Source organism: Vespula pensylvanica, chromosome 4 (assembly GCF_014466175.1).
Source record: "Vespula pensylvanica isolate Volc-1 chromosome 4, ASM1446617v1, whole genome shotgun sequence".
Taxonomy (NCBI): domain Eukaryota; kingdom Metazoa; phylum Arthropoda; class Insecta; order Hymenoptera; family Vespidae; genus Vespula; species Vespula pensylvanica.
In genome coordinates, this window is record NC_057688.1 from 2,039,219 (window position 1) to 2,064,921 (window position 25,703).

General features: G+C 31.0%; 1 protein-coding gene across 7 annotated transcripts in view; it reads left to right on the top strand.

Moving 5' to 3' along the window:
- LOC122628418 (acetylcholine receptor subunit alpha-like) overlaps nt 1-25,703 on the top strand; it is a 93,565-nt gene that overhangs the window by 52,927 nt on the left and 14,935 nt on the right. For 5 of the 7 annotated variants that reach the window (XM_043810699.1, XM_043810698.1, XM_043810702.1 and 2 more), the window contains exon 3: nt 22,241-22,358. In XM_043810699.1, the coding sequence (XP_043666634.1) occupies nt 22,307-22,358 (52 nt within the window). In that variant the 5' untranslated portion in view covers nt 22,241-22,306. Of the gene's footprint in view, nt 1-18,382; nt 18,620-20,732; nt 20,753-22,240; nt 22,359-25,703 lie in introns of those variants that run through there. The other 2 variants (XM_043810700.1, XM_043810701.1) reach the window with 2 other exon arrangements.

The following is a 25,703-nucleotide window of genomic DNA, read 5'->3' on the forward strand; positions in this document are numbered from 1 at the left end:
TTCGATTTATTCTCCGGTATTCATTTCAACGTTAAATCGATTTTTTCTGTTTCTTTTTCTTTTTTTGTCTCTCTCTCTTTCTTTTTTTCCTTTTTCTTTTTATTTCCACCCGCTCGTATTTTAAATAGGATTAACGATCGACGTAAATTCGATGATATAATAACATACGTTCGAATCATACACTGGTAGATACACTTGTATTTTTTTATATCTTATTTCATTTTTCTCGACATTTGTTAACTATAAATTATACTCAGTAAAGTATGATTATGCTAACATTAATTATAATATAAATCTGATAACAAAAATCTGATATCATATTGAGTAGGAAATCGAACGACATAAATTCGATGATATAACTTTGAAATTATAGATTCATATGTATACTTTCTTTTTTCTCTCTTTTATTCCATATTTTCGACACTTGTCCGGTATAAATTATAGTTACTGTAGTACAGTTATGTTAGTATCAATTGCGATAATAATAAGCCTGACATTATATCGTTTCGAAACATGACAAAATAAATTGGATCATAGACGATGAAAAAATAGTTATCATTGAATTGTCTCTTTTTTTTTTCCTTTTTAATATTGTCGACGCTGCGATGTTTTATCCGGAGAAGAATGAAATATTTTATAGATCGTTAAAAAGAGAAGAAACAAAAAAAAAAACCCAAAAAAAAGTTGAACGAACGTCAATCTTCGCGTGAAGCTTCATTCCATCGACGTATGAGACTTTCGGAAAAGTGCATTAACCTCGCGAGCGTGAAAATCGTTCATTAAAATCGGACGTCGATTTTCGATCGATCAAAAGTATGACATTAAAATTCCGCGTGGATTCTATAAAAGTGAAAGAACCCTCACGGCCGTGAGGCATCCCCGTAACCCAATTTAACGGTGAACACAAAAGAGTATTCGACGATATCGAGCTGTGAGATGCGACCTACTTACGAAGCGAGCAACCTCTTCTCTCTTACCTTTTTCCTTGTCCTTTACTCGAACACCCTACGAGTCTTCCACGCCGCCTTAAAATTCGTTTGCTCTAACGCTAATACCTTACCAAGAGATTTTCTCGAGCTTTGATCATCGTTGCTTCGTTTAATACCTCAAATTTTTTATAACACGCAAAATAATTCAACAGACGACAATCCGACGTTTAATAAAATTTTCTTGTAAACGTTTTATTTATATATAATGAATCGTTTTAAATCCGAAAACAAAAAATTAATGGAAAATAAAAAATCTATATATTAATATATTCAATTACACATATAATATACTCACGTGTATGGACGCACGTTAATACGTTATCCACATGTTCTTTTACATTCGTATTCTAGCTTTTATTTGTCGTAAATAAAAGGATTTATTTCCTTATGTAATTACCAGAAAATAAAAATAAATGGAAATGGATTAAAAGAGAAAGGAAAAAAAGAAAAGAAAAATAAAGGATGAAAGAGAAACAAAGATATTAAATAAAATGTAAAGTTAAAGTTAAATCGAATGAAACATGAAATGTTTAATTATCAATTTCGATTGGAAATAAATCCAAGCGTAAAAAAAAGAAACATGTCCCGTCTATCTAGGAAAAATATACTTATGTATGTATAAATATATATATATGTGTGTGTGTGTGTATGCATATTAAGTGTTTCCGTTCAATGTTGATAGAATTACAAAATAATTCGAAGCGTACTGTAAAACGATGACGAGAGGAGTGGTGGAGTGGTGAAATGGAAGGGTGGTGTGGTGGAGAGATGGAGGGGTAAAGGGGTGGCGGCGAAGGGAAACGGGGGTCGGAAAACTCGCGTCTGACCTTTCGCGCTATCGCCTGTATTTTTCAGCGACATTTCCATTCCCGTTCTAGAACGATACTCGTTCGTAGCTCTATCGCGGATCGAGCGAGTATGAAAGAGAAAAAGAGAGGAGACAATTCGGCAGCGAAACTCAATTTACGAGAAATCGTAAATCCCGAGGGAAGGAGGGAAAGAGAAAGAGAGATAGAGATATAGAAAATGAGAGAGAAAGGGAAAGAGAAAGACAGAGATAGAGACAGACAGACAGACAGACAGAACAAGAGGAAAAGAAAAACAAATAGGCAAAAAGAGAAAATGAGTGAGAGAAAAAAAGACAGGCAGGCAGACAGACAGACAGAGTGAGTGAGAAAAAGGAAGACAGGACGGACAAAGATAGAAAAAGAAAGACTGATAAAAAGAAAGAGAGAGAATGAGAAAGAGACAGAAAGACGGACGGGCCGAGACAGATAGATGTAAAGAGACAGAGACAAAGAGAGAGAAAGAGAGAAGAAAGGGAGGAGAGAGAGAGAAAAGGGTGGTTAAGGGTGGATAAATCGACGCTACACTGTCCATCGTTGCGACGAGGGAGCCTTTCGGAAGTCCATTACGAAGTTTACGTCGGGTTCCCATCATTCTGTCCGAATTTAACGACTGGTAACTTCTTCCGGCACATCTATTGTCAACAAGCGCGTATGAAATACGGATGACACCGGCATATGGACAACCTTAGGTACAGTAGAGAAAGCGACGTGTTATGGAATTTATTGCTTCCTGAAAATCGCGTTTAAGCTAAACTGAGAAGGCACCCCTCCACCCCTTCTCTCTCTCTCTCTCTCTCTCTCTCTCTCTCTCTCTCTCTCTCTCTCTCCGCAACCGTATTCATATCCTATCGTATAATGTCGTATCGCTAATGTCGTCTAACGGCGAATATTATTACGCGGAAAGTTCTAAATAGTTAGTGAGATAATACTATTACGATGATGGAAGAAAACGAGTCGCTTCACGATCAGATGATTCGGGTTTCGTTTTTTCCTTCTCCTTTTTCTTTCTTTCTTTCTTCTTTTTTTTGTTTTCTTTTTTTTTTACAAATTAACAGCGTTTAAATCCGAACAGTGAATTTAACGATTACAAAACACTCATGTATCTCTTTCTCTTTTTCTTTATTTATGTAAGTACCTTGTTAAAATTAAAGCAAACTTAAGTTGTAATCGTATTGAAGAATATTTCGAATTAATTACGAATTAATATCGGCTTAATTGGAAATGAAACATTTTTATAGGTTTCGTTGGTTTATCAACGATTAATCAAGAGGAAGGAAGGGAAGTTTAAATGTATAATTTGTATTTAATCGAGTATCGATTATTATAATAATATCAATAATCGTATCGATTTTGTTACCGCGTAGAGAGATCGAGAATGCTGAGAATTTAACAAAATATACTGCTTCCGATACGTTTGTATTCGTGATATTCGTAGCGCCGATAATAATTTATCTGTTATCGCTCGGAAATGATTTCGCTGATTTTGCTAATGAAATCATAAATGATTGCATGTATACATAACATAGATATAATCGTGATACATTGTAATGCTAAACTACTTTGAAGCATCTTCCATCAACAATCGGCCTTCTCGATACGGTCGGCTTGATTTCTGCGTAACTGAGTACTTCCACTTGGTCGCATTCAAAGGGGGTGGTAAATGGGGGGGGGGTGGTAATTCCGGGGTTCTCTATCTTATCGTGCATTAGGCTCGCGCGCGTGGGATCGTCCAGATAGTTGGAATCTATCTATCGTGATATCGTATATGGGTCGTCGCAAAAAAGAAATAAGAAGCTACGAGATTTTATGATTCTAAGAAAAGGATAAAATTTGTTCGAACAGTTAAATGAAAGAAAAATGGGAGTAAAGAGAGAGAAAGAGAAATGAACGAATGATAGATTTGTTTACTCCGAGCAAGATACGATATAAAAATTATCGAGAATAAAGATCATAGATGATATAATACACAACTTTAATCAAACTATAAATAGAGATATAACTTTATATAATACATTTTCAGCTAATAAGAAAAACTATCTATAAAAAGAGAAGAGAAAAAAAGGAAAAAAGAATTTCCATGAGTCGAGTGATACATACGAAATGAGTTCGGAAATAGAGTTGCAAGTTAAATATAAATTTCTAAGTAAATAAGTTCAAATATTAGTTATGAAATTTAAAAAGATGAAATAAATCGATGAAAAAAGAAGAGCGAGAGTACAGGAGGAGATATATGTATGGTCGAGTCCCTTTTATTCGAGAATAATTGAATATCAGACGGCAAATGGGAGTGGGAGAGAAGGAGAGAGAGAAAGAGAGAGAGAGAGAAAGGGAGAGAGAGAGAGAGAAGAGAGAGATGGAAATGGTTTTCTTTTGTAGAAATCTCACCATCCAGCGGTGTCAGTCGATATTCGGCCGATTGGAGGAAGGTTAGACTATAGAACGAGGACCTGTAATACGAAGGGAAATCAATCCTTTGCCGGATGGTACGGCTCATGGAAAATTAAATATCCGTCACTCTGGGACCGATTGTTCGTATCTTACTGCATCCTACCATCTTAGTTTTCTCTGCCCCGTGAGAGAACTTTTCGTAGCTTCTCGAAAGAAAGAATGAAAGAAAGATAGACATATAGATAGATAGACCAAGATAGAGGTAAAGAAAGGGAGAGAAAGAGAGAGAGAGAGAGAGAGAGAGAGAGAGAGAGAGAGAGAGAGAGAGAGAGTGAGAGAGGAAGGGAGAAAGGGATAAGCTTAGATATTCCCTTACTTCCCTTTTCTACTACCTTCGTTCGTCGTCGTCTTGAAAATTTATATATCGATCTCTCGGCATGTGAGACACGAGAAGATCGAGAATTCTATGAATCATAAATTTTACGCATTTCCCTTCTAACGATTTCATGGTGGTTGGACGTTTTACAAGATAAAGGAAGAACATTGCTGTTCTTGTCTTTCGTATATACATACTAGGTATGTACTATTCAAGCATATACGAAAAAACATGAGATTCTCTACAAGTTTTATGTGTTACACGATGAAATATATATATATATTATATGTATAAAGTGTCCTATCTAAATTGAACAATCTAAAATATCCTCATGGCTTTTGATAATATGATATAATAAATTTCAAAAAAAAAGAATAATAAAAAAGAAATTATTCGATTCGAAGAAATATCATAAAGAAAAGACTGCTTTTCATATTTTAGAATCAAACTTTTTAAAAGATTTATATGAGTTTTCTTCTTTTTCTCTTGTTATTACATTATTTTAACTTATAAAATGAAAAATATGATCGATCTATTTAAAAGAAATCATCGATGATAATGAAATGTTGAGACAAAATGATCGAAAAAAAAGATTTCGTATGTAAATGAAAACGTTATTGTTTTATAAACGAAATGATTTCTTATTCTGAAATTCATTCGTATCATTACATGCAATGGAGATATTTAAGATGCTTAAGTTAGGTAGGACATCCTGTATATAGGTGTAACATCCATCGTGGTTCATCAAAAATTAATTGGATTTCTCCACTGATCTCCGTGGAGAAGTGTCAGACGTTTCGTGTATTTACCGTGTAAGAGGATATACTTGTTAAATTTGTTATTTATTCGACGTACCGAAACTTAGTTAATCGTATCGTTAAACTATGATTAAAATCACAACGAAATAATGATGATTAATTATGATTCATTCTCTAGATAATGTAGATGTAAAAAATGTTTATTTAAAAAAATGATGCGTCGACCATCATGTCGTATAAAGGCAAGATCAAATAAATATCTTCTTTTTTTATATTATAACAACACAGTAATGTTAATCGTAATAATTCATAGAAGAGATTGAATTTCAATGATAATTATGAAAATATATCCAAAAGGATTTATATATCTCTCGTTTTCCTCTTGACATCTATTATCATCTGTAAATATTAAAAAGTATGATAGTTTGATGGGACACACGCGTATTGTGTATCAAATAAAACTACTTTCGTTCATCTTCGACCATCATCCGGAGGTACAGTGGCTATTGACAAAATGCGGTCGATTGCCTTTTTGTAAGTCGGGACACTGATAGATGAAGAAGCTTTTTTATAGATCAGGCAATAAATCATCGGACCTCCAATCGACGAATTCACCAAGCTTGGTAATAACATGACGAGTAAATTTTTATGCCTATGCCCGTGCAAAATATAATATTTAAAGGGATGAGAAGGAAATAACTTTTACAATAATTTCTATCAATTTCGAATAATATCGAGGAGAGATACATCTTTGTGTATATATATATATATAAAATTTCATAATATATAATATAAATATTTATATATATATAACAATTATTTAAAATATCTTTCGTTTTACAAGCATTTTGAAGAATTCCGTAGATTTTCTTTATCTTTTTCTATTTCTTCTTTCTCTTTCTCTTTTCTTTCCCTTTTTCTTTCTTTCTATCGTGCGGAACGGATATAAACTCGAAAGGACATTACAGTACACGTGGTTGAACTTGTATTAATCGATAACACAACTACACGCTTGTTTCAGCTAAACTGGACAAGTTGGAAAATTCTGATTGTGTAAATGAGAGAAAAAGAAAGAGAGAAAGAGAGAGAGAGAGAGAGAGAGAGAAAATGCTTTGCGTTGAGGTTGCGAACAATTACTATTCAAATACTTGGAAAACGAGGAATCGTGAAACCGTGCAAAATTGATGAACGATGAAAAGAATAATCGTGGCATACTGAATTCTCGTTGAAAACGAGAATCGCTTTTTCGTTTGTTTCTACCTTTCGCTTAAAGAAAATATTTTGCCATTTGTTTACTAAAACAATAGCATTTATATACACGTTCTCTTATATGCATATCTATACATACATATATATGCGTAACGGGTTTACGCGAATACTTTAATTTTTGGCTTTAATTTTGAAGGTAATATAGAATAACTTACGGACAGTTTCTCAATGCACTTGTATTACTCGTGTATTCGTATGTAAATTATGCTAATCGCGTAAATTACAATATGCAACCGAATCAAGGAATATCAACGATTAAAACGAAATTTATTCTAGGTAAATTAATTTCTATTAAATGGAATAAATTACTATTCCTTTTTTTCTTTTCTTTTTTTTTTTTGACGTCCAACAGACTCGTTATTATTTTGCATAATTTTTTCTTTTTTTTTTTAAATACGATAAAGCTGTAAAAAAATTTCGATACGATTGATCTCTTCGTTAAAAAATTCCTCTTGGCATTTTTGTTCATCGAGTAATAATGAATATCTTTTCGATTGTGAGTAATAGCAATTGAAAATTCCGAAATGTGATATAAATATGAATGAGTTTTAATTGATTTTACGACGATTTTAGAAAATAGAATATCAAGAAAGTTAGACAAGCAGAGTAAGAGAAAGAGAAAGAAAAAGAGAGATGTAATATCTGAATATAATCAAAACGCATTGTGTTCTCGTCATTCTCCAACATAACAACCCCAACATTAAAAGGATTTTTCTTTCTAAGATTAGCACAAGAATATTATTTCTTTCTTTATAACCGTTGAAAAGATAAAATCTGACGATACAAAAGAATCTTTGTGGTTGGTATTTATTATTATTGTTTTGCAACACGGTTGACAATCATTGCTCTTAATGAACTCTATGTTCAAAAGAAGAACAAGAAGAAGAAGAAGAAGAAGAAGAAGAAGAAGAAGAAGAAGAAGAAGAAGAAGAAGAAGAAGAAAAAGAAGAAGAGGAAGAGGAAGAAGAAGAAGAAGTTAAAGAAGTAAAAGAGAAGGAAGAGAGAAAAATAAGGAGAAAGGAAAAAGGAGAAAGAAGAATGAGGAAAAAAACAAAGAAAGAGGAAAGAAGTAAAACAAAGAAGACGTAACTGGCAAACTAAGAAAAAATTTAATATATTATCCCAGAGCTATTTGTCGTGGGTATGGCTTATGCAGCCATTTATACAAGACAGGTTTATCGTTGTTTACGTCATCAAGCCCTTAAGGCAGAGCTGTACGCGGAGCTTATTCGAAGCTTAACAAGTAACCCTCTTCCCTTTGCATCCCTTTCTCCTGAATCGCTATATTTCCGTTCTCTCTGTGCTGAGAAAGAGAGAGAGAGAGAGAGAGAAAGAAAGAGAGAGAGAGAAGTTGTATTGTCCTCTTTTAGTTTAGTTTAACTTTTACTTTTTTCGATATACGCACATTCGAAGTGGATGTCGTGCAATTCGAGAAAACTTTTCAGACTCTATCGATCTTGTTAATTAGTATCTTTCAAATTATTTTCGAGAATAAAAATAACAATAACGAGATACGATGGCTGAAAAAATATATGTCTCGTGTTTTCTTGAATTCTTGAATTAATAGAGACTTCTTGATTTATATTTTTATATAAATAAAGGAAGTTCGTGAAAATCGTACTACTGCTTAAGATATTTTATGATATGTGTCTGATTATTTTAAACGTTTGTAAAAAGCATAAGAAAGGAAATGTAATTTGTAAATTTTTCTATCTGTGTATATATGTTATCGATCGTTTATTTACATATTTTTTTTATATTTTTATATATTTATTTATTATATTTATCTTTAATATACATTTGATACTCTCTAACTCTTTTTCTTTTCTCTCTTTTCCTCTTTTCATATATTTCTTCAATTATTTTTAATGATAGTAAGGTATGATATTTTTTACAATATCATATATTGTTGAATGACTCTAAAATAGATTTAGTTAATTAGATATATTTAATAATAGGACCGGTTGTATAAATCTAGTACAATTTTCAATTATTATTTTCTGAAAATTTACAATATTGTACCATTCATTCTGCAGATATAATTATTATCTGTTTAGTATTACATCATTATACGTATTATATAAGATATTATATTACACTATTATTATTAATACAAAAGTCTTAATTTATATTGTAATTTCTCAAAAACTCCTATTATTTTTTTTAGTTAATTCAGATGAAATTTTGTATAATTGCTTTTAACGATCTGTTGAAAAGCTTAGGCGATTTTAATTGCGGAGACATTAGTTATAAAACAGTCAACAAGGTTTCCAATGATTGAAAGAAAGAAATAAGGTCAATGTACAATAAACATAAAGTACAGTGCAAGAGAAAGAGAAAAAGAAAGAGAAAAAGAGAGAATAATAGAAACTGTGAAATTGATTATACTAGAAATGCATTGATTGAGTGATTTATGATTTATATTCTGTGTTTTGTGTATATGGTCGACTCGATGCTTTTTTCACAGTCCCGAAATCTCGTTTGAGGAAAAAATTTTATTTCATAAAGTCCAACGTTTTTCGATCTTTTGAAATCATCGAAATACGGATGATATTTTAAGCACATTTTTTTATTTTCTATAATGATCGACGATAGAGCCCGAATCGCAAAACATCATTACGTTGAAAGAAAGAAAAAAGAAAGAGAAAAGTCCAAAAATGTTATTTTTAAACCTTCTTTAACGATAATACTTGAAGATGGAATATAATAAAAGAAAAAAAAATAAACACTAAATTTTCTTTATAAGATAATATTATATGAGTGATTCACGAGCATGTTATTTCTAAATTAAGAATAGTATAGTTTGTTAATTAATACTATAGTTCTTTTAATTCCATTTTACCGGTTGAAATCAATTAGAAATATCTGTGTCTATTAAATCGATAATGAACGTTCTTGGCGTACCGCGTCCGAACAAATAAATACGATACCATATGCGAAGAAGTTGCACAGTTGGTTGGTATCAACTATAAAAGTATCTCAAAATGGAAACTTTCATATTCTAGGTCACCTTGGAAAGTTTTGACGTACAAAAACCGATAATAACAACGTTTATTAAGTTGAAACGAGAGAGAGAGAGAGAGAGAGAGAGACACATTCTATTTCCTTTTTTCACGTTTTAATATTTATTTTTTCGTTCGAGTATCATCCATCGTTTACTTGTTAGAGTTCAAAAAGGAAAAAAATATTAATGATTAAAACTTATTCATTTTTTAACAGAATATCGTGAGAAAAAGGCTCGGTTTATATAATGTAATAAAAACAACACACACACACACACACACACACACACACACACACACACACATATATCTAATTACATATATATAACTATCTGTATATATATATATATATATATATATATATATATATAAAGAGAGGAAGAGAGAGATAGGCATATAGAGGCAGATAATCAATATTTAATGATATTAAAGAACAGCCAATTAAATGCATCGAACGCTAGATTTTTAATTTAATCCTGAAAATCCAGCATTTTTCTCTTTTTCATTTCTTTCTCTCTTTCTTTTTCTTTCTTCTTTTTCACTGAAGATTATCGAACAAATCAATGTCTTTTTTGGATGAACGTCAAAGCGAACGCTATTACTAAAACGAACAATTTTTTGCCATCTTATTATTTATTCACATCATTCTTTGTTTGCAGTTTACTTTGGGTACAATGATATAATATTAATAGAATATTGATAATGAATAATAATATTAAGAAAATAGAACATTTTCACTTAGCATCCTTCTCTCGTTATTATTTTTATTTCGCTTCTTCTTCAATTTTTCTTTTCTTCTTTCTTTTTTAATCGACTTATTGATAGAGACAGAAAGAGATACAGAAAGATAGAGAAAGAAAGAGAAATCGTATTCTTATATGTGTCATAGAGACTGACGAAGGAATAACGAAGAAGCTTTTTCCGATTGAATTTTATATCGATAAGGGTGCGAATGTATATTTTATCGATCGCTGTCAAAGTTCCTTGTGTTGTAATTAAGTTGTTAGAACCAACCGTGTTCGAAGCAATCATCCTTTTGCCTTCGAGTTTCTTACTCTCTCTTTCTCTTTCCCTCTCTCTCTCTTTCTTGCTTACACGACTTGTAAGAACCCTCCATTGTAACTTGAGTGACGACCGGAGGTGAAGCCGTCACGTTGTTTTCGAAGATACGGTAACGTTTCCCCTTCTCTTTCTCTTTCTATATCTCTCTCTCCCTCTTTTCTCTCTTTCATTCTCTTTCTTTTTTGCGACCTACCAAGTTGATTTTTATCTTCTTCGAAATATTATTTTCTCTTTCTTCTTTTTGTTTATCTCTTTTTTTGCACTTGGAAAAATCAGATCGTTCGGTAAAAGAGTCAGGTTTGAAAAATAGAGGAATCTTTCGAAAAAGAGCGTGGATTGCCAGATCGAAAAACTCACGTTCGTAATACCCCGAGAAAATAAGTTTACCAATGTTGTTACATCAAAGTTTTCCTGACTTCGCGAAATGGATAGAATTCATGATGAAGTCTCTTGAAACATTATTTTTAAAACTCATCGTCTTGTCATTTGACATCGAAATTATTTCATTTATTAAAATATTTATGGAAAATATTTTCAATCGATGAAGTTAAATAGAAATGGTGGATTAGATTTATTCTCGTCTTAATAGACAAAACCCGATCGGTCATAGAAAATTAATAAATCATGGTGAAAGCATTTACCAAATATTCTCAGTACTTGTATGCATATATTAATTTTCATTTATTGAATGCATTTAATACAATTACATCGTCCAAGTTGATAATTATATTTAACTTCATGTTTTAATTAATGATTTATTAAATTTCAATTACTTTAATCAGCGTTATTATATCATCGTGTAAATCTATTAATTCCTATTGATAAAACATTACTTTACATTGAATAAACATTATTTGAATAAAAACAAACGTGAAAAATATTAACTAATCATTCGCAAATATCGAATTCTATAGCACTAAAACTTTCTAATTAATAAACTATTCAACTTGATATTAATTAAATACCGAAAATCATCCTATATTGATTAAAGGAACCTCTTTATATTCTATTCGTCGATAAGATGAACACGTGAAAATCTATTCGAATTATCAAAATTTTATCTCATCTTTTTTTATTTCCAAATTCGTTCAATATTTATCTATATCTTTATCATGGTATTTACATCATGGTATTTTACTCCTTATTAAGGATTAATAGAAACTTCACAATTAATAATAAATCGAAAAAAAAAGAAAAATGGTAAAGAAATTCAGCTTTTAAAAGAAAAGAAAAGTATCTGATATATCATTACAATTATCTTAGTTACTTGTATAATTGATATTTCTAATAAATTAATTATAAAATTAAGAAATCTTATCAAAAGATATAATAAACAAAAAAATATGTGATGCATTATAAATGAAAAATATGATGTGAAGAATTGAAATTGTTATTGGAGAAAGGATAAGAGAGAAATAGAACAAAAAAGAAAGAAAAATAAAAGGTAAGGATGTAATTTAAAGAAAATCGAGACAGATAAATTGTAAACAATTAAATTAGCAAACGTAGCAAAAGATAATGAAAGGCAATTGAAATAACGAAGAAACATAGTTTCTAAACACATGGAACAAACTGTTCACAGAACTTGTAATAGAGTAAAATACTCTTAGCAAATGTCGCAGAGAAAGAGAGAGAGATAGAAAAAGAGAGAAAGAGAGAGAGAGAGAGATAACGAGAGAGAAAAAGAGAAATAATGAAAGAAGGAAAGAGAGAAGCAAAGAGAGAGAGATTATGAGAGAGAAAAGAGAGAGATGGAGAGGAAGAGGGAGAGAGAGAGAGAAGGAGAGAAAGAGAGAGGGAGGTGGGAAAAGAGAAAGATAGACAGAATTGTTCGTTACTTTTACGCTTTAAGTCGAATAGAAGGAGCATGGTAAAAAGGTAATGAACTTCTTGCTTCTGCGTGATACTCTTGGGAACGTCGAGGTCGGTGTATAGTCCTATCTTAACTCTCGAAGAAGAATTACTTCTCGTTTATTATTCTAATTCCATTCTTCTTCGTTCCTCTCTTTCTCGTTCTTTCTCTCTCTCCCTCCCCCCCCCCTCTCTCTCTTTCTTTCTCTTTTTCTCCATTTGCCTTATTTAAGGACCATATCATAGTAATATAGACAAAAGATACGGCAACGAGAGTTTCATTAATAAATTCTCGAAAATTTTTGATCCGAATGATCTGATTAAATAAATAATGAAAATTTTAGTATCATTATCAATGGAATGATATGGTTATTCAATAGAATAGAAGAAAAATAAACGATCGATATTAACGCTAAAATAATCGACACCAAATCTAACGAGATATGTAAAAGTTATCACGATGTAGTTCTTTTCAAATTAGTACGCATACATGCACGTATCCATGCACTCAAGTAACTGCACACGCAAGTACGCAATAAGTATTTTATTTGATAAAAAAAAAACATTCGGACGAAAGGTAAAGGAACGATTGTTATTTCAAAGGGTAGAATTCTCGAAGGTGTAACAGTTCGAACGAACTTCGATCTCAAAGACAATTTATTGAAGAGCAAGAAATATCGGATAATTCGAGTAAGAGGAACAGAAACGCGTTGCGAAGCAGTTTGCTCGAAGCAACGAGAGAGCATGATAGAAAAGAGAGAGAGAGAGAGAGAGAGAGAGAGAGAGAGAGAGAGAGAGAGAGAAGAAAGAGAGAGAAGAGAGAGAGAGAGAGAGAAATACTGAGCTATCCCGTAGAAGACTCATGTTTCGCGTGTACGACCGAGAGATGAAGTTTTCAACTAACTCCGTAGCATTTCTGTGAAGTAGTACGCTTCAAACTATCCTCGCTTATTTCATGGGGTCGTTTTCAGAACGATACGAGTCCTATTTTTTCTTTTTTTTCTTTTTTCTTTTTCCCTATAGCTTACTGCAAAGATTAGTTGCGAGCATTAAAATCACCTTCGATTATTTTCATGACTTCGATACTTCTTTAATTTGTATCAAGTTAATAATCTTAGATGGATATTATATAATAAATCAATGATTTTGTAAATGGATATTATATATTTAAAAAAATGTCATATATACTAGGTACTCTTTTAATGCTTTGTTGTTAACGCAAACCGACTAAATAATAAATTAGAAATTGATTTTGAATTTGTAATTATATCGGCTTTATAATTATTGATATTTATTATTACGATTAAATATATTCGTAATAATATTGTTAAATTTAAACTATATTACAAAAACATATGTATAGAGATCAGATGAATGAAATGAAATTTAAAAAAGAATTGATCTAACAATATGAATAAGTTGCCATAGGTAACTATATAAAATAAAATTTATGATACTATTACATAGTCGTTAGTCGAAATGATGTCAAATAATACACTGATTAAGTAAATTATAAATATTATCATATAAAAATATTCTTCCCCGTTCACGAAGTTGTAGATTTGAAGTTGAATATCTCTCGTGTTTTACTGATATATTGATCATCGTACCTGATAGAATTGGCATTAGATTTACGCTTACACTTTTAACTAAAAAAAAAAAAAAATCGGTTATACACGTAATATATTATCTATTGAAAAACATCGCAAATTATCACGTTAATTTTAGAGAATAATAATGGAAAAAAAAAACTAAATAAATGATAGAAATTTTAGAATGATAAATTAATCGTTATGTAAATATTATTCTGATAGAAAACCTACTCAATTCTAAATTAGATTTATCGTTTCGATTACAATAGCAATGCATAATCGAAGACATCTTTTCAATATAACGAGATCTCGTTTGATTATGTCGCAGAAGAAATACTCGTTTTTAATAACGATCGAAGTATTATCTCACGTTAGAGAATAGCATTCTTCTTCTTTCATCTAACAGAAGCGACGGCATAAATATATTCATACATACTTATATAGATATATATACATGATACGCGTAGTCGTAGTTAGATACGCATAAAGAAACACGTACTACATAGTTTATTTTGCACGCTATATTTCTCTATTATTTCAATTTTCTCGACATTTTCAAGTATCGTCCAATCGTGTTTACTATGATTATACTATTCTTTCCATTATAGTTATCAAAAATTTATCGATTAATTCGTTCGTTTCCATAAGAAGAAAAAATTCTTTTTATCATATATTTTCTATCATATATGTATATGTATATATATCGATGATTATGTATAATTCCTTTTTTCTTTTATTTAATTAAAGATATCGAAACATCTTTATTATATTTTATATGTTCGCGTATAAAGAAAATTTATTAGAAAGTATAATAATTTTGATTCATATATGTTTCTTGTATGTTTCGAAAATAGGTTATTATTCAAACAGATAAATACAATATTACGATCTAATCAAATAAATATCGATGCGTTCAAGATGTTATCCGTTAAATGTATTACGATGATCGAAGCGAATGATATATTAATCGACATACTTACTTGCCAACAGAAGATTTATATTAGATTTCGATAAAACCAAACTCACTGTCTGAACCACCGGAGAGTAACGATCCTTCGCACTTGGTAATGTGGAATGAACCTTTAAAGATATCTGAAACATTGAAAATTAGAATAACTTAGACTAGAATAACAAGGTTATATACAATAATAATCGAGTTCTAAGAAAAAGTTAAGAGAAAGTTTGACGAAAGACGATACGAATATAAACAAGGACATAAGAACAAATATAAACAAACATTCCAGCGCGAGTACGAACACGTACATGCTTTAGTCACACTTGTGTTTTTCTTATTTTTTTTTTCTAGTACACGTGTTCTCTTGTTACTACATTGAGAAACAACGAAATAAATTTCTATTAATGATTATGATACGTATATCATTTCGATCGAAAATTCAAATATACTACGCAATTATAGGCTACGCAATTACATTATTATGAGCAATTTTTCATTAATTTTTTTAATAAAAAAAGAAAAAAAATTTCATCTGGAAAAAAGAAGTCCATATTTTTATCTTGAAGGAGTCGCTTCGAGATGCTTCTGTCGAGTACTTTCTCTCTCCATTTTTCTTCGGGCCACCCTAGACGATAGGAATAATTCATCGATTTCCATCGCCAATAATTCTTTCTCTAGAAATTTTTTTCTTCTCCCTTCTTTTTTATTTCTTTCTTCCTCCCAAGCTGTCCGACTTAAAATTCTGGAATAACTTCTATAATTGCGTAATGGATGAAATTAATTATGTATACGCGGATACTCGACATACGTTAAGGGTTGGAGGGTGACTTGAACGGTTGAACGTTTTCTTGCCGTGAAAAGTGATAATCTTATCGATCGACTCGTTTCATTTACGATAAGAGCGTGAGTTCGACCACATACGTAGTTTACGACTTACATTATTTCTACTTCGAACATTGTCTGTTTTCTTTGTTCGTTGAGCCGTTAAACATTTTTGGGAATATATCGAATTATTAAAATAGATTCTTATGGAAATTATTTATATACTATCATTTATCTACTGGAATTTGATTTTTGTATTTACGAACGTTTTAAGAATTGGATCAGTTTTATTTGTTGACTTTCGTCTATGTCAAAGAACTTTGCTATCTATCAATCGAGCCAAGTTATAAAGAAAGCTATTTAATCTCAATGATCTGAAATTGAGTAAATTTAATTAAAAGATATCTTTGACCAATTAATTTTCTCAAGATTGATCGACATTTCTCTTAACAATATTTTTCTCGATATTGATTGCACCAAAGAAATCTGAAAAAGCCATTTCAATCACAATAAGTGATTAGAAAGTTCCATAAAATAATTACAAGCCTCATATTAAGCTACGCCTTGGTAGTATTAATAATCGTATAATGTAAGAGTTGTTCTATGGGTTGATAATATTTGTTTTAAGATAAAGATCATGAAATTATGGGATCCGTAGTGGGTTAAAATAATTTCTTATCATGTAGGTCATTTCCGTAGATTTCTGTATAACTTGGCTCATTGAAAGTTGAGTTTACTTAAAGCTACGAGGATATGTAAATTTAACTTCGTTTAACTAAATAATAAATAAATAATATGCAATGTATCGTTATAATATTATTACGAAATGTTTCTAGTACCTATCTAATGCATAAATATACAACGCATATGTAATTTGGCTTGTGCATATGTTATACATAATTATGTTATACTATAAGTTGCATACAATTATAATATACTATAATTTTTTAATATTTAAAAGTATATAGATATATACGTAAGGTTATGTATGAGAAAAATCCAACGATGTCCTTGTATGACGCATATATTGTTCAACTTGTGCATATGTTATACACGATTATATTATACTATACCTTACGTACTATTATAATATACTAGTATTTTTTAATATTTGAAAGTATATAGATATATGTATAAATGATGTACGAGAAAAATCCAACGATGTCCTTGTACGATGCATTCGTCCTTTGGCTTGTGCATACGTTATGCACGATTATGTTATATTATATCTTACGTATAATTATAATATACTATTATTTATTAATATTTAAAAGTATGTAGATATATGTGTAAGATTATGTACGAGAAAAATCTAACGATGTGCTTATGCGACGCATACGTAGTTCGGCTTGTGCATACGTTATGCACGATTATATTATATTATATCTTACGTACTATTATAATATACTATCATTTTTTAATATTTAAAAGTATGTAGATATATGTGTAAGGTTATGTGCGAGAAAAATCTAATGATATACTTACTTGATACATACTCGGATTCGATCGACCTACTTGGTACACTGCCTCGACTGAACTGAGCTTTCTTTTATTACAATATTACACACGTTACCGTGAACGGTCTGAATCATCAACCAAGGGCAAAACAAATTTACCCTCTCTACATACACATATGTATGTAGGCACGAGTGAGAGGACGAATAGCGGAGTGGGGAGGGAATGAGGATACAAAGAATGTTAACAAAACAAATCAAAGAAATGATAAGCATTAGAGGACCACGAATGTCAACAAGGATAAATAGCAATGATCAAAATAAAACACGCGAACGTAATATATAATAAATATTTAATTCTTAAATACTTTCATTTTATTATTTATCTACAGATTTTTGCTTCTTTATTTTTTTTCTTTTTTTTTTTAATTAAATCAATTTAATACGAGTCTCTTGGACATATTCCATTCTACATATAAAAATATGTGTATATTTGTATGCATATATACATACATACGTATATATATATTAAAGACATGTATATATATATGTCTTTATTAATATAATATGCATGTGTGTACGTATATATATTTATATGTGTATTTTACACACTTTATAACTTACTGAACTTAAAAGATATATATGTATATGTATGCATAGAGGGAGAGAGAGAGAGAGAGAGAGAGAGAGAGAGAGAGAGAGAGAGAGAGAGAGAGAGAGAGAGAGGGAGGGAGGGAGGGAGAAGCAAGGAGCGAGAGAGAGTAAGAGAATTATAAACTATATAATATATAATTTGTATATATAAAAATATAGCTATAGACTACATAATACATACTATATATTATATAGACTTTTTAAGCAGTATCTTGTATATATAATTACTTATGAATATTTTCGAATTAATCACGACGTATTCCTTTAACATAAAATGTCTTTAAAACGAATAAAATCACTATTAAAATTGCATTAATATTTTTTTTCTAGCAAGCAATGAAGGAATAGTTAAAAGGGAAAGAGGTGAGAGGAATGAAAGACATAACTACTCGCAAAAGATTATCGCGTATACTACTTGCGGAGAAAATAACTGACTGAAACTTTTCAAAAACGTTTCAAGTTCCCTCGACGGTTAATTAAAGTTCCTCGGTATTTACCGGTTACTTGATACAGAAGTCTCAAGACTCTGAGTTGGTTTGAGGTAGGAGAGACCAAGAAGTCACGAGGAAACTGTTACCGCTTGGCAATAAGATACGAGGGTAGGTATTTTAAAGCACGCGAATCTACCACGATCCAGAGTTAGATCTTTTTTATATTTATTTCGTCCATTGTCTTATTTCTTCGAACAAAAGCCTTTTTCGTCTATTATGCAAGAATACGTAAATGAACTTTCATATTTTGATTGAAAAAAAACTTCAAAGTAAAATGAAGAATTGATTTAAGACTATCGTTACATCTATCTATTTCTTTGATCATTTTTATTTATCTATTTATCTATTTTCTATTTTTTACTGTTGTCTGAAATACTGTTGTCTCAAATATTTCTTTTTACGGAACACTTCATATTTTATAGATAAATTATTACTCCTCTCTCGCTCTTTCTATACACATATATATACATACATATATATATATAATATATGTATATATGTTGAAAACCAAAGAAAAAATGGGACGTTTACTTTTAAACTCTACAAAAGAATTTTTTTAAATTATATAGCATCGATCATCGTTCTTTGGATCGATATAATACCATCATATATCGATCTCCCCGATCGTTGAAATAGTAATACTACGTAGAAAAGAAGCGAGAAGAGAAAAAGAAAAAAGAAAGGAGTATAAGTAGAAAAAGAAGATCGAAGCGATCCATTGAGCTTTCTATCGTGAAACGTAGAAGAGTATCCAACTTGATCGACATTGAAGGAGGCGAGAATGGGGAAAAGAAAGCCGGCTGGTTGGATAGAAAGCTAGCAAAGAGGTGGGTAGAGAGTTAGGGGGTTACTGTGAAGGGTGAAGAAACCTAGTGTAAGTGTGCCCTGTAAGAGGCATTTTAAGGCCCTCGTCACTCGTACCAACCAGGACTAGAACGAACGTGGCAGATAATTACTCCCTCTTAAGCCACGGGTGCCCTGAGCACTGACTGTGAAGGTGCTGGAGGTGGTCGAGGAGACGTGGTGGAGGAGGAGGAGAAGGAGGAGGAGAAGACGAAGAGGGTTGGAAGTTGGAGGGTCGCTAGTAGAAGCGAAAGAGACTACGAGTTTGGAGCTTATCGATCGGAGCCGTCACACGTTCGCGAGAATAACTCGATGCTGGATTTAAAAATAGAGAGAGGGAAGAGGGAAGTCGAGTGTCGTTTTTTAACGTATTTAACCTGACTACCTAGCTAGTTCGTTCCTATCCATCCGCCATTTCAACTCTCAACCATACATTTTTCTTTCTTTCTATTTTTCTTTTCCATTTTTTCCTTCTTTTTTTTTTTATTTTTGTTCACTTCTCCAACGTCGTCACCGTCGTCGTCTCGCCGATCGCCTTCGATTTATTTTCTTAGACGTACGATAAAGTCTTTAAGGTTGTAGCTCTCTTTCAGCTTTTTGGAGAAGGAGATCATGAAAGAGATCGCTCGATTATGAACTACCTGTCAATTTTGACGTACTATCTTTAAAGTTTCTTTTGTTATTCATCGGTAAACTCCCTCGATTATAGCTATTATATAATGTTTCTTCTTGAGAACGTTTTTAAACGCGTATTTTTTTTATCGGAATGTTGATCTCACTTGTAAGTATTGAATAGTAACGTTAAAAGAATCAAATGTTTTATTATCGTATTAGCTTTATAAAAATTGTGAAATTTTCATCAATATCATTTTGTTAACGATATATAATGTATATTAAATTTCTAACGTTTATTGCATGATCTTCGTCGTGATCCATTGGCACAGATTTGACAAGATTATCAGCAACTATCGGAGATCGTTCAACGACATGAAAACGAAGTTTGAACTTCATCGATACAGATGTCTTTTTCTAGTCCGGGGTATGTCAACGAATCGAGGATAACGATAAAAGGATCGAGTATGGATAATGGAAATCCTTTTATTGCTTTCTTTCTCACAGTGAGCTCGGACTTTTGCTCTGTGCAAAATTGCACAGTTAACAATTTCCACTCTAAATCCCAATGACTCGTTTTTATAAGAGTATATGTTAGTGTCTCTCTCTCTCTCTCTCTCTCTCTCTCTTTCTGTGTGTATATCTGTCTGTGTGTTTGTGTATTTGTGTGTTTTATTTTTATTTGTAACTACGGAAGGATTACAGAAGCATAACTATTCCGTTCGTTGGTTAACGAACACAGCTTCACTTCCACCGATTATAACGCCACTTATCACTCGCATACGCGTATAGTGATTCTACGATAAATATACATTAGTACTGAGAATCGATCAATAGAAACGTTTAATATGACAAATTGACGAAAAATTACATTTAGAACGAACGAATCGTACAAAAGAGTCATGATAAATCGCAATTAACGATTATAAGTAGTATTCCTTGGTTTTTAAATTGAAATTGAAATGTCTTATTTAACACCGAATTCAACTAATCTATATTAGTTTTGATAGATATTGAAAAGTAAAAGACGTATTTAATAGTTGTATAATTATACACTAAAAGTTACAACGATTAGAATTCGAATTGCTCAATTGAAAACATTAAATTAATTGACTTGAATCAAATCAAGGAAACTAAAAGGATCGACTCTTCTTTTATTCCAATAAACATAATTTCTGAATTGTTATAAAACGTCACGAAAGCACATTGAAATCACAAACTCGATATTCGAATGAAGAAACTGTTTGAAAGGCAGGAAACCGCGATGTCACTTACACCCTTATCGATTTTTCGATTTTTCGAACGACAATTGACAGGTGCCTGAGTACCACCATCTTTTATCGTGATTACCGATCTACCAACTTTTCATCGTTTCATTCAGAAATCTCAGATGCCTCCCTTTGATATCTTTTTCACGAGAGTCATTTATCATCTTTTTCATTTTCAAGAAGTATAAAGATAAGATAATATTAGAGACAATATATTAGAATGATATAGATAATTAATATATAAGTAAATAATTACATATAATAGAATAATAATAATATAATCCAAATAATAAAAATAATAATTAATTTAATAAATATTCATAAATTTATTATCTCCATTATCGATAATTTTAGAATGATCGATGGATCATGGATCTATCATTTGCACGTTCAGGAAACTTAAGATACACTCGTCAGATCGTAATGAGCAAAGTTGATATAACTCGATGTACTAGTTAGTGAAGATATTAATTAGCATAGCTTTGAATATATAGTTGAGTTTATAATCCTGTAAAAAGTACCATGTTAGATTTTTTCTTTTTTTCGATAATGTTCGAGATATTCTTTTTCTAATTAATTGCTCAATATCTATGATCCTCGATTTAGAATCACTTAATTTATTCTATAGAACTTTCAAAATACACTTCAAAATATTTCAAAATTAATTAAATAATTCATTTTTCCTTTTATCACGATAATATGACACTTCTTGTTTTTTAATAAAAAAATTTTTCATCGCTTATATGTTATATTATATTTTATCAGATTTTATAAAAAAATTTTATATAAAAATAAAGTTTCTCTTCGCGTATATATCTATACATACATCATATGGACTATAGATAAACATATATAATTTATATATACATTATATATATGTGACCTCATGAATCTGTAGTTGATAATCTACTTAGAAATACTTAAAAATGCTGAAGTATTAATTACAGATTAGTCGAATTTGTATCACACTCATTTTCCTTTTTTTTCTTTTTTTTTTTCGTTGCAGTTCGAGCACTGAAGGGTCTGGAGGGTACGAAGGCGAGAAGAAATGAGGTGGACGTGACACAATGACATGATGAAGAGCCTGGTGGGGATCATGTGGATAGTGTTGGTGCTCATATCAGGTAGGTACTATAAATCTCGGTATTACGTATTTCGTATGACTCAATGTAACATCGATGTCTTCCATACTGAGAAGATATCTAATATATTTTTTATATTATCAAAGAACACGTACATCTCTTCCTATCAAACACGTCCAAATCATGTATATGTATCATTTAGAATGACATAGTACATATAGATTGGAATGAAAAAATTTTAACCTGAGCGTAAAATAAATAATAATATAAATATGTATTTGTGTCATACGTGTAAAAATAATTCATATGTTTATCTAATTCGATAGATCTTTTGTATTTTCTTTTTTTAAGGCAGAAACGAAATAGAAGCAAGATAAATCTTTTAAACATCCTTGCATATGCTTATGCGCTCATATATTTTCTTTAGTTTTAAGTGAAATCCATGAAAAAGGATAAATAAATCTATTAAGAAATTTTTTATGATTACTTGGCTGTTGTTCGAAGATTTCTCGGATTTCCTAAATTCGATGTTTAATCGACGAGGTAAGATTTAATCTGGAGTTGGTCCAATCTCTCTCTCTTTCTCTCACTCTCTCTCTCTCTTTCTTTTTCTAATTTTCTTAGCACGAAGATTCTATCATAATTCAAATCGATTTGAAATTCGATATCAAACTGTAGGTATTAACGTATACACGCATATGTAGATATTAAAAATTTAAAAAGTTGAAAAAAAGAAAAAAAGAGAGAAAGAGATTTATATTCATTCTTACGAATGAATGTGTTATTCTAAAAAGGAATATGCAACGAGAGATTTAAGGTCGCAGAGGGAATCAAGAAAAATATTACATATACATTTTCTATCTTATTTATTCTCTCTCCATTTTTATTTATTTATCTATTCATTCATTCATTTCTTGTTTTCTTTTTTATACATCTCCTTTCCATCAAAATTTCATCAACGAACCAAGATCTACTAGTTTTCTCTTAAATATCTATTTCTAAATACGAAAGTAAAATTGGTTTTTTTCTGTTAAGAAATGTCATGGGATTTGCCACATAACATCGATCTCTAAATGTCTCATAAAGTATACTTTCAATATTTTTCCCGATATTTTCAGCTTATCAAATATATCTCGATTCGTAGAACGATTTTCTCTCTATTTTTTTCTTTTTATTCCTTCGTAATATTAATTCTAATAAAAAATTCAGATCACTTTAATTTTCATTTTATGATCGCTTAATGATTCTTTTATCGAGACGATAAATGTTCATTGTGAAAATAAACAAATTTTTATATTACATTTTTAATACTTTCGATTATCAGAAAATATAGGAAAAGATACTTTAATTTTCTTCTTTTTTTTTTTTCTTTTAAATCATTAATTTGACATCCTCATTGCTTTTTTCTTTCTTAAAAGAGCTCTAAGTTTTACATACATAATTCCATTTAGAAGTTCGTGAGTCAATACTTCTACGAATTTCCCTCTCTTTACGGTTCATTAACATCGATTTCTCGAATCTCAGTTAGCTGCACGTAATTTCCAGATAATTGACCGATTACTAACGTGCGATTTATCGTTTCTCCGTGCCAATCGGAATAATAAGTGGAACAAAAAGTAATACCTTTTAACTTTTTTTCTATAAAAGCATTCACGATTAAAAAAAAATAAATAATATACGTGACTTTTGTAAATACGATTGAACGACGATTATGGTCTGTAAACTACGAGCACCTCTGACATGGGGTAGTAGATCTTTCGACTTTCTAAAATGCCGATTTATCCAATACTCGAACATTTTCGTTTGACCGAAGCCTCTAGGTAATACAGATATACACGGATCGTCGTTATTACACAGTTTGCGAAGCCACACATTATTCATCGACGATACTTTACGAGTTTCCTGCTACCCTTCGAGCGTTTCGGCCGGGTTGTTCGATATAACCACGTTGGCAAGGTTTTTAATTTTTGAAACCTAGCCAAAAAGTAAAGCTTTGGGATCGTGGATACACGCTCGGTGTAGTTGAAACTCGTGCGGAAACTGTCGCGAGTTATCGAAAGAGGAAAAAAAATATCTCGTGAAAAAAAAGAGAAACAGAGAGAGAGAGAGAGAGAGACAAAGAGAGAGAAAGAAATAGAAAAAAATAGACAGAGAGAGAAGATGGATTCTGGTTCGTCGAAATCCAAAAGAAACGTCGGAAAAGAGAAGATATGATATCTCGTTTTCTCTGAGGTAACTTGAAACTCTCTCTCTCCCTCTTTCTTTCAAGCTCTTCAGCGGGTGCTCTTATCAATCGTTTCTTCTTGCATTCCATGTATTTTCTAGCTTCCACCTACCTAAAGAAAGATAGAAAGGGAGAGAGAGAAAGAGAGAGAGAGAGAGAGAGAGAGAGAGAGAGAGAGAGAGAGAGAGAGAGAGATACTTCCTTGCCGTCGCTGATGTCGTTTAGGAAGTTTGAAGATTCCAGAGAAACGAGTGAATCGCTTAAATCTCGTCTCCATTAGACTCCAAGTAAAATGGCATTTTATTCGCATTAGGGTTTTCAAATGATACTTTGAATTATCATTCTATTTGCATTGCAACGAAAGTAAGTAAAAGCATTAGATATTTTAATGGAGTGATTTTTTTAATTTTATTTCTAATCTTTGAAACATTTTCTTTAATGTATAACAAATATGTTAGATATAATAATAAAATTCATTTGTAAAAATCATCATCTTAATATATTCATTATCTATATCATTGTCAGTAAGTATAGATATAACAGAGATAGTATTAGCTGCTCGAAGTGATTCATTTCTTTTTTAAATTATTTTTTCCAAAAAAATATATCAGTATTAATATCATAAAAATAAAAATTAAATGCGTTTATTTAAATAATCAATCAGATTCCATAATTATTTATATTTCTAACGATCAATTTTAATTCATTTTTTCCAAATCAATTTATTAAGCGATCTGATAGAAAATTATATTCTTTAACAAACGCGTTAATATTTGTGATTAATCTCGAGGCTAAAACCAAAATGAAACATTAGTCCGAAGATCGAAGAAAGTTTCATTTAACGAACGATAGTGAAAAGCTAATAGTACTCAGGGTAAAATAGCAATGGGATAGGTATTTCTTAACGGAATTGAATATATCGAGAATATATTTAAATATGTTAGGAGAGGAAAGTGTAAGCGTACATTTAAGCAAGGAAAACGAAAAATGGGTAAATGAAGATACAAGTAAAGACTCAAAGAAAAACAGAGAAAGAGAGAGAGAGAGAGAGAGAGAGAGAGAGAGAGAGAGAGAGAGAGAGAGAGAGATTCGTTATAACAATGTAAAAATCATAATTGTAGGCATAAAGTATCATCCTCTCGTTCTCTCTCTCAGAATCTTTT